Consider the following 12813-nt stretch of genomic DNA (forward strand, 5'->3'; position numbering starts at 1 on the left):
TTTCTATGTTTAAGGCAAACCCTTAGAAAGCTGTGGGAGGCTTCCTTGGGTTTTTTTGGCCAAAACATTGACTTCTTCCTCCATTGTCAGGTCAAAGCAATGATAGTTTTCCCTTTTCCTGTTACACCTTTGCTTTTGGAGAACAACGGACTGCAGCTGTGGTGAAAGCAGTGGGTGGCGCCTGCCTGTTACTCCAGGGAAAGGGGCATTTTGCATTTGCATGGTGTGACTCACTGGCTAGCAAATTCGATTATAAATGTTGTCTTCTCTAGCGTGTTAATTAACATGCTCCTGATGATGAGATCTCTCCTTACCTCAGCAAATCCTGATTTTATTTTTGGATGTGATAACATTTGAAGTATTCTACCCCTGAAATGTTAATGCATACAATATGTGTTGGATTATTTATACCTTATCAAACTTGATCAGACAAAATTAACATCAAGTGTTAAGCAGCATTTTGTTGGGTGTTTCTTAATTAAAAAAAAAAAAAAAAAAAAAAGGAAGGAAAAAAGCCCAGCCCTTCTATTACACTGTCTGAACAAGCACAAGGATAACAGAAGTACAGTTACTTGAAAAATTCCGGAAGCTCTTGGTACAGAGAAACCAAGTGTGTCACCAGTGAACAAAAGGGGAAAGTTTGTAGCTCTGATCATCTAGGTGGAAAAGAAGAAAAGCTTTTTAGTGATACAGCTTTAAAATAGTGCAATGAATATGTGTTTCCAACAAGGCTTTAAACTTAATTTGGTATTTTATGTTTTGGATTGGTTTTATTTTCACAAATTATGATCTGACTGTGTGCTCTGCATCAAGAAAAAATGTGCAGCTACTTTACGGGCTGCATGAAAAAGATGATGAGCGCCATTTCCGTAAAAAAGGTGCCAACATTTCTTGCACAAACAAAAAGCAGGAACTTGGAAAACAGGCATGTAGAAACCCAGAAACTTTATCAAAGCATTCCATATGGTCTGTGTTTGAGATGGAATCCAAAGCAAGCGGGTTAACTGTTGCCCTGTTCTCTTACTGCGTGACCAGAATGGCTTTCCTGGGGATGCAGCCAGCAGACAGCACCCGAACTACTATAAACTATCGTATGAATGGAACAACCTGGGTGAAGTGAGTAGAATGGGCTCAGGCAGAGCTCTGGGGGATAACAGTTTCCTTATTTTCTTGTCCTATTTATTTATTTTGGAGCTCAGGTGTGGCCCCTGCAGAGGAGGAATCCACGTGGACCCATCCACACTGCACATTATTGCAGTAACTGGCAGAAGGGCCGTGTCCTGGTCTGCAGGTTGGATGTCTGTCACATGCTGAACCACCAAGAGATGTTTGTTAGCTGGTTCCAGGCACTGTTGTGATGCAGCTGTGGTAAATGCTGTCACCTGCCTTCTGCCAGAGCCAAGGTTGCCCTGCCTTTTCTATTTGTGCAGAGCAGTTTCAGGATCCTGCCCTTAATGATCAGAATTGGTCCTGTAGCTGCTATCTGCAGGTTCCCGTTTCCCCAGAAAAGAGGGGAGCGAAGAGGAAGCGCTTTTGAGTCCTGCTTCCAGCCACTGCGTACAAAAATCCCCTTCTCCCTCCTCCTCTCAGCTCTTTCCTACAGGTGTGTTGCTAGTGTTTGTCTCTTAGCTACTTTAATGTCTTGGTTTTCCCCTTTTTCACTTAAAGAAACCGTCACTTTGGTGACTTCGCTGTCATGTCAGTGCCAGGCAGCTCTGTTGGTTCTGATTCTAGCCTAGTGTATGGGTTTGGGTGTGGTTTTGGAAGCGTTTCTGCTGTTTCAGTTATTGATAAAAAGTAACACCTTACAACTTAATTTTGTCTGTATAAAACAGTGTAAAGCAGATTAGTTACTTCAGCAAAGAACATTTGTTTGCCCTAGATCAAATACACTTGATCACAACTGCAGTTCTAGTCCAAACAATAGAAAAAGACAAGATGTCCTCAAAAAGAGTTCAGTAATTTGGGGATAGGGAGAGTGGCCAGGGAACACTGCTTCTCAAAAGCTGTGTTTCAGCAATATTTTGTCGAAGTGAGCCTTGAGCATGGAATGACATGGTTTGTGCGCTACTTTTAAAGTGACCTCTAGATCCTGTGTGTGTTACTTTATATTGCAAAAGCCCAGATGCATACAGGATAAGAGTCAGATGATGAAAGACTGCAACTCTATTAGGTTACAGCTGTGTAACAGTAGGGCAGCTTTCCAATACTACCAAATTATAGCCTATAAAGAAAATTGCATTTGCCTAAAGATGCTCTGGGCTGCTTCTAAGTATTAGAACCAGAAACTTATGATTAAATGCTCTAGTAATTCTTCCTAGGTTATTTTGCCAAGTCCTTTCTGTTTGCCACAGTCTGTTATGTATCCTGTGTAATCTCTTATCCAAATTCTATTTACCATGGCAAAAAAATGTGTGGGAAGCAGCACGGCGCAATGGATTACTGATACACAAGTGCTCAGTGGTGCTGACAACAGTTTAATCTACTGTAGTCAAGCAGGTCTGGAAAAAACAAGAAGTAGATTTCTGAAGTGCTGCGAAGTATTTCAGACTTTCAGTCAAACCACAGTCGGCGAGGGTTCAGCTGCGCACACTCTTGGCAGCAGCGCTGGGCTGGGCTGTGCTGCTGCAGCCTGACGGGCTAACTGCAGGAAAGGTGCTCTGGGTTGGACTAACAGGCGTTCTCAGCTCTGCCTGAAGATGACGTGCTAAGAAGTAAAACCAGAAGATTACGAAGAAGATAAGTTTTCTTGAGCGTAGGTGCCCGAAGGGTGAACACGAGTGTTGTTCCTCATCTTCGGCCACAATGTCATCTTATTTCTGCATGAACTGGATTCTTCTGATCCTGTTTACAGGTAACTAAGTGGGTCTGAACAAATAGGTGGAGGTGGATGGAGGTAACGTGCATGAGTGTTTCTGATGGTTGCAAAGAGAGCGATTTTATGTTACAATAGGAAGAGTGGCCACATGGCACAGAAACTGCAGTTTTGTTATGAGCAGAACTTCATCACAGTGGCTCAATCGTCTTCTGATGGCCTTATCTCCTTTTTAGAACACAATCGTGTTGAGGGTATGATGGTTTTAAAGATGCTGCTTCTTGTGCTGTCTGCTAGTCTTATTTATGAATGATCTTTTGGGTTTCTTAGATAACGATCTGAGATTAGCAGAGAACTTCACATTGTTTTAGAAAAGATGTAAAGCAAGGCTACTTCACTTCAGCAGGCTTTGTGAAGGTGAACGCTTAGGAAGCCAGCGAAAAGGTCAGCTGTGGCTTCTGGAGGTTTTTAGCCAATGTGAAATTTTATTGGGACAAATTGATAATTTATTTTTTAAAATTATTATTATTATTATTATTATTATTATAAGGAGAAAACAATCCTCCTACGAAAATACTGTGAAAGGCAATAGTGCTGAAAACAACAGGTTGTAGAGTGGTACTAGTATAGGCAGATAGACATTCAAGATTTGGTGGTAGAATACCTTCAGTAGAAAGGATAGGGATATTGCAGATACTATTTCCTCTAGTTCTTTATAAAGCCTTTCATCATGAGATTCATTTAGAGCTTTCTTTTTTTTAATATTAAATAAAACACATTCTTTCAGAGGTTAGTTTCTAATATGCCACTGTGGCAAAGTCTCTGAATGCAGACTTATTTTTGACCATAATAGCTTAGCTTAGGAAAATGACTGAACTGAGCTGGGGAAAACAGGTTTTTCACAAGGGACAACTGCAATCAAGCCATAGAGTGCTTGGGATCCACCGGCGCGTGTTGGCATACCTGCCTTGGGGAGCTCCCTTCCTAACTATAGACTGGGCTAGGCTTTTTTGATTGAGATAATTTGATGCCTGTACTTGCTGCAGAGAGTTCTATTCCTGAAACGTTAATATGGAGAAATCAAAACATTTACAGATGTGATCCCATGTTACTGAATTTGATAAGAAATGTGTAGTGGTAAGTGTATGGCAAAGTTTTCTCTGCAGAACCAGCAGACAGAGCGCGCAGCTCAGGAGCCCCACGGCGTAACCTGTTAGAAGGCGGTGGTTATGGGATGGCTGTGACTGGATCGCCAGAGCACAAATGATTTTGGCTGGTGCTTAATACAGCTTTTATTAAAACCCTCCTAAAGGAAATATTGACTGGAGTGGTCTAAATACAGGAAAGAAAACTGTCTTGCTGTGGCTGCTGGGTCTCAGTGTTTTGACTTGAATAGTGTGACACAGCCTTCTGGAAGTGTGAAAAATGACTGTTAGTGGGAACTAAACAAATTAGAAACTGCGTAAGAATGAGGGAAAAAAAATAAGGTAGTGAAAAGAGAGGGTATAAAATGTCTCAGAAAAGCTCTGAAAAATCTGATAGGAATAGGCAAAATCTGTCATGAGGCAGGAAAAAAGGAACAGTGTTCAGCAGTGATTGTTCCAATGAAACCTGATGTTCAGTGGCCCTTCATTGAAAGGGAGGCAGAGTTCCCCCACAATGATTTTAATGAAAGCCAACGTCTTGTGGTTCCCCCATGTGTGGCTTGGATTAAATCTGAACTAAGGAAAAAAAAAATAAAGAGGTAACAGACCAGGCATGGCTAAAGAAAAGCCACCAAGTTGTGCAGATCCAAACTGTTCTCTCTTCACCTCTCAGGCTGCAGAAAGTCTGTTTCTTCTTTCTCTGCCTAGAGACACATTCTGAACAAATCACTGTCCTGGTCATTATCCCTCACCACGTCAGCCCTGTGGGGATTCACTCGGTTCATGAAAAACCTGATCCAGCAATGCCTGGTGGTGTTGGTGAGATGGGAGGTATTGGGTCACGCAGGATGCGTGAGGAGCTTCCACTTGTGTGCCTAGTGCTCAACAACTCCACTTGTCTTCTTGTCCACAGGCCCCACAGTGTCGGAATCACTTGTGAGAGGAAGGGCTGGTCAGAATATCACTGTGCCCTGCTTTTACAGTGTTAAGAGCAGACAAGACATCACATCAATGTGCTGGGGTCGTGACAGCTGCCCCAGTTCAAAATGTTATCGGCCCATTATCTGGACAGATGGATGGAAGGTGACAGAGCAGTACAACAGCAGGTATACGTTGAAAGGGAACCTGTTGATTGGCGACGTGTCCCTCACGATTGTGAACGCCGAGGTAGCAGACAGTGGGATATACTGCTGCCGCGTGGAGATCGCAGGGTGGTTCAATGATCAGATGACTAATCACAAGGTTGTGATAGAGAAAGGTGAGTGCAGAAGTGCTCTCTTGTGTCAGGACTATTGCGGTAAATCTGCTATTGAGTCTGGATTTCAAAGCTTGTGGTGGAAATGATTTCTATAATCATCCATAGGACTGATCTTTAGGACTTTGCAGATCTGCTGTTAGTGCTGTTTAAATTAAGCTGTCTTTGGCATTACTGTAATCCCAGCACAGTCACTGCAATTAAAAAAAGGACATGGTGCTTTGTTCCATGGTGTGTGCACAGCACTACTGAGCTGTCTTAGAAGCACTATTTGAAGAATTTAAGAGAAAGGGCAGCATAGGGTACTTAATTCATAGAATTATAGAATCATTTGGTTGGAAAAGACCTGTAAGATTGAGTCCAACCGCACCTGTCCACTACTAAACCAGGTCACTAAGCACCTCGTCCACCCATCTTTTAAACACCTCCAGGGATAGGGGCTCGACCACATCCCTGGGCAGCCTGTTCCTGTGCCTGAAAATTCAGGAAAAATTAATCTGAAGCATTACACTGGCACCCTTTTCATGGAAAATGGTGCTTCATTTTTCCCTGCTTGATTCCAGAGTAAAGCCCAGGGACACAAAATAAATGTAGACTTTTTTTTTTTTATCAGCTCTTCCTTTGAATTTTAGTTTATCTCTTGTTTGTAAAAAGCGCAATAGTATATGGAACAAGTGGCTGACAAATGTGCTTGTGTAATTTTTATTATAGAAACGCTTTCTCTTTTTCACTACATAAATGCACACTAAGGTTAATTATAATGTATGTTGGTTTTGTTTTATTTTTTAACATCAGCTAGGATCTCTACTGCAAGTCCTCACACTTACACCTCTGAACAGACCTCAGGTAACTTTTATCCAAGCATTAATCTCAATAGCATATATAAGCTGTATTGCAAATGGGGATCTTAGGAAGGAAACAAAATGATAGATGATAGGAATGTCTTGGCTGACATTTACTAAACATTGCCATAGAACCAGAGATCAGAACTTGGGTTTAAATTCTGCCTGACATGATACAGAGTCTCCAACAGAAGGAACAGATATACGTGGGAGGAAGTTTGCTTCCAGGTGTTATGCTTAAGGAGATGTTTTATTGGTGCTGCAAGCATTGTTTTTCTTGTAGCTGCTGTTTTGGTATGTTTTCTTTGTGGTATAAAATCTCACCTCATCTTCTGGAAGCGAACAGTAAACCACAAATTTTTAGGAGTTGGGTGTGCCCACTATTTAATCAATTTATTTGTTGCTTTAGATCATAGAACTGTTCTATTGGGCTAGCTCAAAACCACGTCTAATTCAGGATCCTATCTCGGTAGCAGTCAACAGCAGATGATTAAGGAGGATTGTAGAAACAGGGCAGTAATTTTGTGATGCAGTACCAAAGTATTCTACCCTGGTATAACGTGTATCTCGGAGGTTGCCCGTGTCCCCTGTAGCCTATGCATATTTAATAACGTGAGGCTCCTCATTGCAGTGGATGAGACAGTGAACAACTAGTCCTCACTTGGTTTCTCCATTCCACTCACAAGTTTATAGACTTCTATCGTATACCCACTTAGCTGCATCTTTTTCAGTCTGAAAAAGACCCCTTTAATTTCCTGTACACAAAAGAGAGTTCATAGTGTAATGATAGCTTATTCCATGGATTTTGAAAGAAAAATCAAGGATGCCGTTTGTATTTCTCCCTCCATCTCAGGTGTTTCCAGCTGAGCAGCTGTAAAATGTTACAACAGTTGCATTTCCTTTTTGGAAGAAGAGAAAACTTTCTCAGACTGTTTCTGTTCTGGTTGCAAATACCACAGTTTCCAGTCTTACAACTCATGGGTTTTCTTAACCCTGTGATGTCTTCCCTAACTGCTGGTGGAACAATTCTTTATGTTTTCAGAAATGAATTAATGTGTGCATGTTCACACTGACGGAGACTGGAAAGGGCGGGGGGCCATGTGCCTCTAATCTAGGAGTACCCCAGCATCTCCAGTGGAAGAGAACAGAGAGGCAGATGATCCTGTCCTCTTCAAAATAAAGCTTCTGGGAGAAGGGTAAAAATTTAAAACATCAAAGGAACCAGCTAGGCTTGTCATGATGTGAACAGGAGATCTTGTTTTCAGGAGGATTGTAGATCATCTGACAACACAGGGAGAAACTGAGACCAATATGGAAGACATAAGTTCATAGCTCTGAATCTTTAATTTTGCAAACAACTTTGCTCTGGGAAATTACTTCCAAATACGCAAGCATATCACACTTTGGTCAGTCTGCTTACTGTATCGCTGTCTGGGACTTTAAAAGTATCACTTGCTTTCTCTAACTTTGCACGATTTGCTCTTTCAAGGCCCTGAGCTAACCTTAATCAGTCTTTATCAGATAACCTAAGTTTCCTTCTTGGTTCCAAAACCAGATGCCTACCTCAGTAACTCCTGCCTTCTAGGCCCTGTGTTGAGATAATAGCAAGAGCTAAGTGTTTCCTGGAAGGAATTCAAAGCTCTGAAATGGACAGCAGCGGCTCCAGTATTCAGAGTTTTGTGCTGCCCTCTGAAGGCACCAACCTCTTTACATTATGCAGAGCTGAGACTCCTGACAGAGAGATACTTGGGTTTGGTGGTCCCAAGTCAGCAGTACGTATTCTTCTCTGTCAAGGCAGAATGGTTCTCTGTGCAAGTGATGTGTTTGTCTTGCCTTTGTTCAGCTCACGGGAGCACCAGTGAATCATCCTTTACCGTCACAAGACTGTGGCCAGAGGTTTCTGCTTCGGAAGCTCCTCGGACTGTAAGCGTCTCTATAGCATGCTATAGCATACCCAGACAAAGTGGATAGACACGAGAGGTTATTGGGTCACCCCTACAGTTCACTTGTACTGCTTTAGATCGGTTGCAAAAGAATATTTTTTTTTGTAGCCTGCATGTTTAGGGCTTATGAAAGAATGCTTATGTGTTCATTATTAAAGAGGAACACCCCCACCCCCCACACCCTGCTGCTTTGCATGCATAAAGTACTTCCTACTAATGCAGAGAGAGCTTTGGCAGCATCTGTATTGTCTTTCAGGCCTCTGGTCCCTGCTCGAGCACCTCAGACTGCTTGGATGTAACCTCCAACCTGCAGGTATGGCAGGATATGGGGAAAACTTGAAATTGGACCACCTGGCAGCACTGGGATGCCCGTACTCCTGGTGCAATGGAGTTCAAACAGGCAGCTCTGTGTCTGTCCTGCTGAGTCCTCCAGCATATGTTGTAGTGTGTCAGGCAATAACATCGCCCAAATTTTATCAGGAAGACAAGAGAGCCAAGCTAGCCTTTGGGAAGGCCTGCTGTGATGAACTACAAGGCAGTACATGCTCTGGGCGTTTGTACTGCTGTGGGTGCAGAATGTAAGTCAGGGACCATGCTGCGCTTCAGCATCCTTCCAGGCCTGAGTTCCTAATGAGAGGTTATGTACCTAACGACTGGCTTCAGAAAGAAGTTTTGCCTAAATAAAGACTGATGCAAGGAGAAGGCATATTTACTTATCGATATAAACCCTTGAACGACTAATAATAATAAGCTGACAAAGAGGTGGGAGGGTGTGACACCAGGACTTCATTTTAATCACAAAATAAAATATTCACCAAGCAGTAGTAAACCTGAACAAATGGGGGTTTTGTCATAACTTAGGTCCTTTGATGATCAGCATAGTTCACACAACTCTTGCAGTGATTCTGTTTGAAACTAGTCCTGTATCTCAAATTAGGCTCTTGCTCTCAAGCGTACATTTACTGCAGGGTTGCAAAGCACACAAATGGCCTTTGGATACTGCATGGGCTTCTTGCTCTCAGTGCCACTAATGCTCATCTCTTTTGTGTTGACAGAACATGTCTGTGTCACTTCCCAGCGAGCAGTATCCAGAAAATGGGCTATACATTGGGATTGGCTTATGTGCGGTACTTCTAACCATCCTCATTTTGGCTCTGTTCCTCACTAGACGTAAGTACTTTTCACAGGTGACTATTCAAGGGTTGGTCAGGTATGTCTAATCACAGCTGTAGCAGATGCCACATGTCTTCTGTGTCGGGGAAGTGAGCCAAGGTCTCTGGATGGCCTCACTCTGTACCCTGCACTGTGGTTGCTTGCTCAGCTCTCCACATAGCCTCCAGGGCACGGAACAGCAAGGTGCCGGTGTGGTCTTGTCATTTTATGTCTCAGACTCCTTAGTAACCAGCCAACCCATGGTGTGGTGAGGAGATGCATGGTACGAGTCCACCTCCCCTGCCCCACTCATTTCTTCTGACCCATTCCTCAGTTGCCATCTCGTCTTTCCCAATGGGAGGGGTACTGGTTTCATAGAACTACATCCAATATTTTTTGTGTGCCAGACTTTCTCCATAGAGGCTCTTAATCAGACTAAGCCAAGATCTCATGGAAATAATAGGGATTTCCTATACTGAAAAATTCTGCTTAAAGTTCTCTTATTTAGTTTCTTACACATCTTTTTTTTTTTTTTTTTTTTTTTTTTAACCTGCTACCTTACTTGCTTCTGATGGTTTAAAGAAAATGACTTGTCTTCTTTCTTTTTTCTTTATTTTCACTCTGGATGGTCCTTAGAATACTTATACAATACAAAGAAGACAGGTAACCTTGCAAAGTAAGTATTCTGTTTCTACTTTAGCTAATAGGACAAACTAGGTTGCAGAAAGAAAATGCTTTCAGTATGTGGTGGAGTGGTCAGTGTACTTTGACTTTTAATCTCAAGTTAATAGGAAACACTGCAAAACCAAATTAATGTGCTATTTATCATTAGTTAGTAAGCAAAGATGAGTATAACTGTTGGTTCATTGCATTAGGGAGCATGCAAACTGCAAGTGTGGGTTGTCTCATAAGTGGAAAAATGATTCATTATCAGTCGTTTTAAATTAGTGGTTTTGCATATTTTGCATTTTTTCCAGTGAGATGGTTGGTTTAGCTATCTGCTCTTCTGTGTTTCTGTTGTCTGTTTTTTGTTTAACAGTATGGTTTTTACTCTTTTTGTGCAGCTTCATTGCATACTGGAGACCAGGCCGTGCAGAGAACCATAGTGCCCTGGAAGAGGAGACCCATGCAGAGGAAAACATTTATATAATACACTAAGGACTGTATGCATGCTTGCCTCTGTCATCGCTGGGACATTAAACAGTTTCCAAAATGTTAGCTGCTCCCTCTGCTCAGCAGCTAAACGTGACTGGACTACTGAATGCATTATTCACACCATTCTAATAAAACAAGTAAAAGCTACACTTCTAATTAAAAGCTTTATCAGCCTGTTCCAGGAACAGAAACCCTACTGGCTTGAATGGAAATTTCCAGAATCCACTTATCAAACCCTAAAGGAAGTTACCATTATATTTATTATCTGCTTCAATTTTCTCCTTCCTTTTTGTAAAAAAGAGGAAGTGCCAGAATAGCTTCTCCATCACAAAAGGAAAACCACATCTTTTAAAAAAGTTTGTCTTCACTCTACAAAAGTGTCCATGCCATTAGAGGCCAGAAGCAACCTCATAGCTGCCATGACAAAGATGTCACATGGAAAAACTTGGTAGTATTAGTATTCTAGTGTATATTTAGTTGAATTTTCTTTGAAGTCAGGCCAGTCCTGGCAACAGCTCAGTAATGCAATGTACTAATTCCTGTCCACCCACAGTTAAATCTGGAGGAGGGATGCCCTTGAAGCCTACAGGATCAGTGCTTCAATGTGCAGAATATTCACAGCTTGGTTTGAGAGAACTATGACCGGGTGTCGTTTTGTCTGCAAAATACATCACTTTTCCTGTGGCTTTCTCCTTGGGCCAGCCTATGCCCTGAGAAGTCCTCACATGGATAGTCTCACTTCTAGGCCTCTAAAAAACCGAACAAGCCCCAACTACTTTGTAAAGTTAATTAAATTCTTACTTAGCTTGTGGAGAAGTCATGGACATTGCACAAAATAGTGGCTGAAAGTTTGTTCTGCCTTTACACCCCTCTAGATACCAAACAGCTCTAATGTCTTAGGCTGGATTTGTTTGATGGCTTTTAGCTCACAAATGGGGAGTATCTGTTGCCTAGGGCCTTTCCTCCATTGCTCCTCAGTTAGACATGGCTCTTGGCTTTTATTCTCTGCAACACTAAATTTTGGCTTACTTTAAATAAACAGAGGCAGCCCCATGAGTCTGAATCAACACTTTATGCATTGTCGAGCAATAGACATAACACACCCAAATCACCTCGAAATGGAAGAACAATTTACTCCATCATTTTTAAGAACACATTTTTAAACAGGCTGGGGTCTTCCTGGAAGAGCAGAAAAGTAGTACAGGTGGGAGAGAGAGCAACTCTTACCAAATATTGCTCAGCACAAATTTTGCCCTGAAGCTCATCCCAAGCAGCAATGTGGAATACCTAAAGCAGACACTGCTGCCATGGGGGAAGATTCACAGACTTACCGCAAACTTTGTAATTGAGTTCATCATTTTCAAGGGAGTCGTGCGAAGAACAAAGCTGTGTTATGCAATGAGGCATAAAGGAGCAATAATAAAACCAGTAGGTAGTTATGTTAACAGCTGAGACACCTGAGGCCATGGTGTGGTTGTGCTTTAAGGTGAGCTGGGGTCAGTGGAGCAGTTATTCCTCCTTCCCCCAGCTGGTAGAGATTAGAAGGCTTGAGCTGGTTGTGGAGGGGAGCATTTTCTGCCAGGAGTTCTGGGATATTGCAGGTGAGTGTGCTTGCAAAGACTCACGAAGGAGGGAGCGTCTCCTCATCCTGTTGAGGAAGGAAGAAATGGAAAGCAAGTTGGGACAGGTGACCTTAGTGTGCTTTATATTTTCACTCATGCTGCGCGTTGGCTTGGGGCTGTCTGTTGGAGCCTAAAAGGTTGAAAATGTGGTGTTGAATTCATGGTTGACTGAAGAGCTCAGTGTGGGAGCACAGATATTGGGTGATTACTGATCCCTGGGCCAAGCAAAGCAATGCCGGAGCCAGCTCTGCCATCTTCTGTCTTTATGTCACGTGTTGCTTTCTGTAAGAAGGTACTGAAACTAGAAAGGACCTGCTGATGTTAGACTGTATTTTTGTATTTGACTATTACACAATACAATTAACAATAACTAAACTAAAATTACTGCCCCTGCTGTAGACGTTGCTTTCCTTCCGCCTGGCTGAGCAAGCTGCGGCTGTGGCCTCTGGCCCATGACTGGAGCTGGAGGAAGTCTGACCTGATCTGATCTCTGAACTAGGTCTCAGAAAAGATCTTCAGCAATTTCTGCTTTCTGCAATTTTACCAAATCAATCTCTACCGGGATCAGAGTTAGACAAGTGTGAGGTTTCCAAAATTCCCCGATTCCAAACGCTCATGCTCTTAGGGAGTTTGAGGACCATCCTTAAGACTGCTAATCATGAAAACTGCTTGCCCATAAAGATTTTTTCCTTAATGTTACAGACTAATTCAGAATAATTCTTATATCAGTGACTTTTCTGTGTAAAATAAAGTTCCAGAATATCTGATACCAAAATCTTGATTAAAGTTTCCTTTCTGCTGTGCGGTTACTTGGTAAACAGACTTTGCTAAGGTGGTGCGGAGCAAGAACTTTGCCTTGGATATGCAGCGTAATACAAGCAAAT

General features: G+C 42.2%; 1 protein-coding gene across 2 annotated transcripts; it reads left to right on the forward strand.

Moving 5' to 3' along the window:
* The first annotated feature begins 494 nt into the window (after positions 1-494).
* HAVCR2 (hepatitis A virus cellular receptor 2) lies at positions 495-12470 on the forward strand. 2 transcript variants are annotated; one of them, XM_035890295.1, is made up of 9 exons: positions 495-1603; positions 2492-2854; positions 4874-5218; positions 6011-6061; positions 7901-7980; positions 8257-8313; positions 9056-9170; positions 9789-9828; positions 10217-12470. In XM_035890295.1, the coding sequence occupies exons 2-9, from the start codon at positions 2806-2808 to the stop codon at positions 10308-10310; spliced, it is 831 nt and encodes a 276-aa protein (XP_035746188.1). In that variant the 5' UTR covers positions 495-1603; positions 2492-2805; the 3' UTR covers positions 10311-12470. The 2 variants fall into 2 exon arrangements, with proteins under 2 accessions (XP_035746188.1, XP_035746189.1); XM_035890296.1 differs by lacking the exon at positions 6011-6061 and having other exon boundaries at positions 495-2854.
* Positions 12471-12813: the final 343 nt, after the last annotated feature.

This window comes from Egretta garzetta, unplaced genomic scaffold (assembly GCF_000687185.1).
Source record: "Egretta garzetta isolate BGI_Z169 unplaced genomic scaffold, ASM68718v1 scaffold612, whole genome shotgun sequence".
In the NCBI taxonomy this organism is placed as follows: Eukaryota; Metazoa; Chordata; class Aves; order Pelecaniformes; family Ardeidae; genus Egretta; species Egretta garzetta.

Excerpts from the sequence above, each read along its gene's own strand:
- HAVCR2 (XM_035890295.1), top strand. The coding sequence starts at position 2,806 with ATGTCATCTTATTTCTGCATGAACTGGATTCTTCTGATCCTGTTTACA. Across the intron at positions 7,981-8,256 it reads CTTCGGAAGCTCCTCGGACT|GCCTCTGGTCCCTGCTCGAG; the intron begins GTAAGCGTCTCT and ends ATTGTCTTTCAG. Across the intron at positions 9,829-10,216 it reads AAGACAGGTAACCTTGCAAA|CTTCATTGCATACTGGAGAC; the intron begins GTAAGTATTCTG and ends CTTTTTGTGCAG.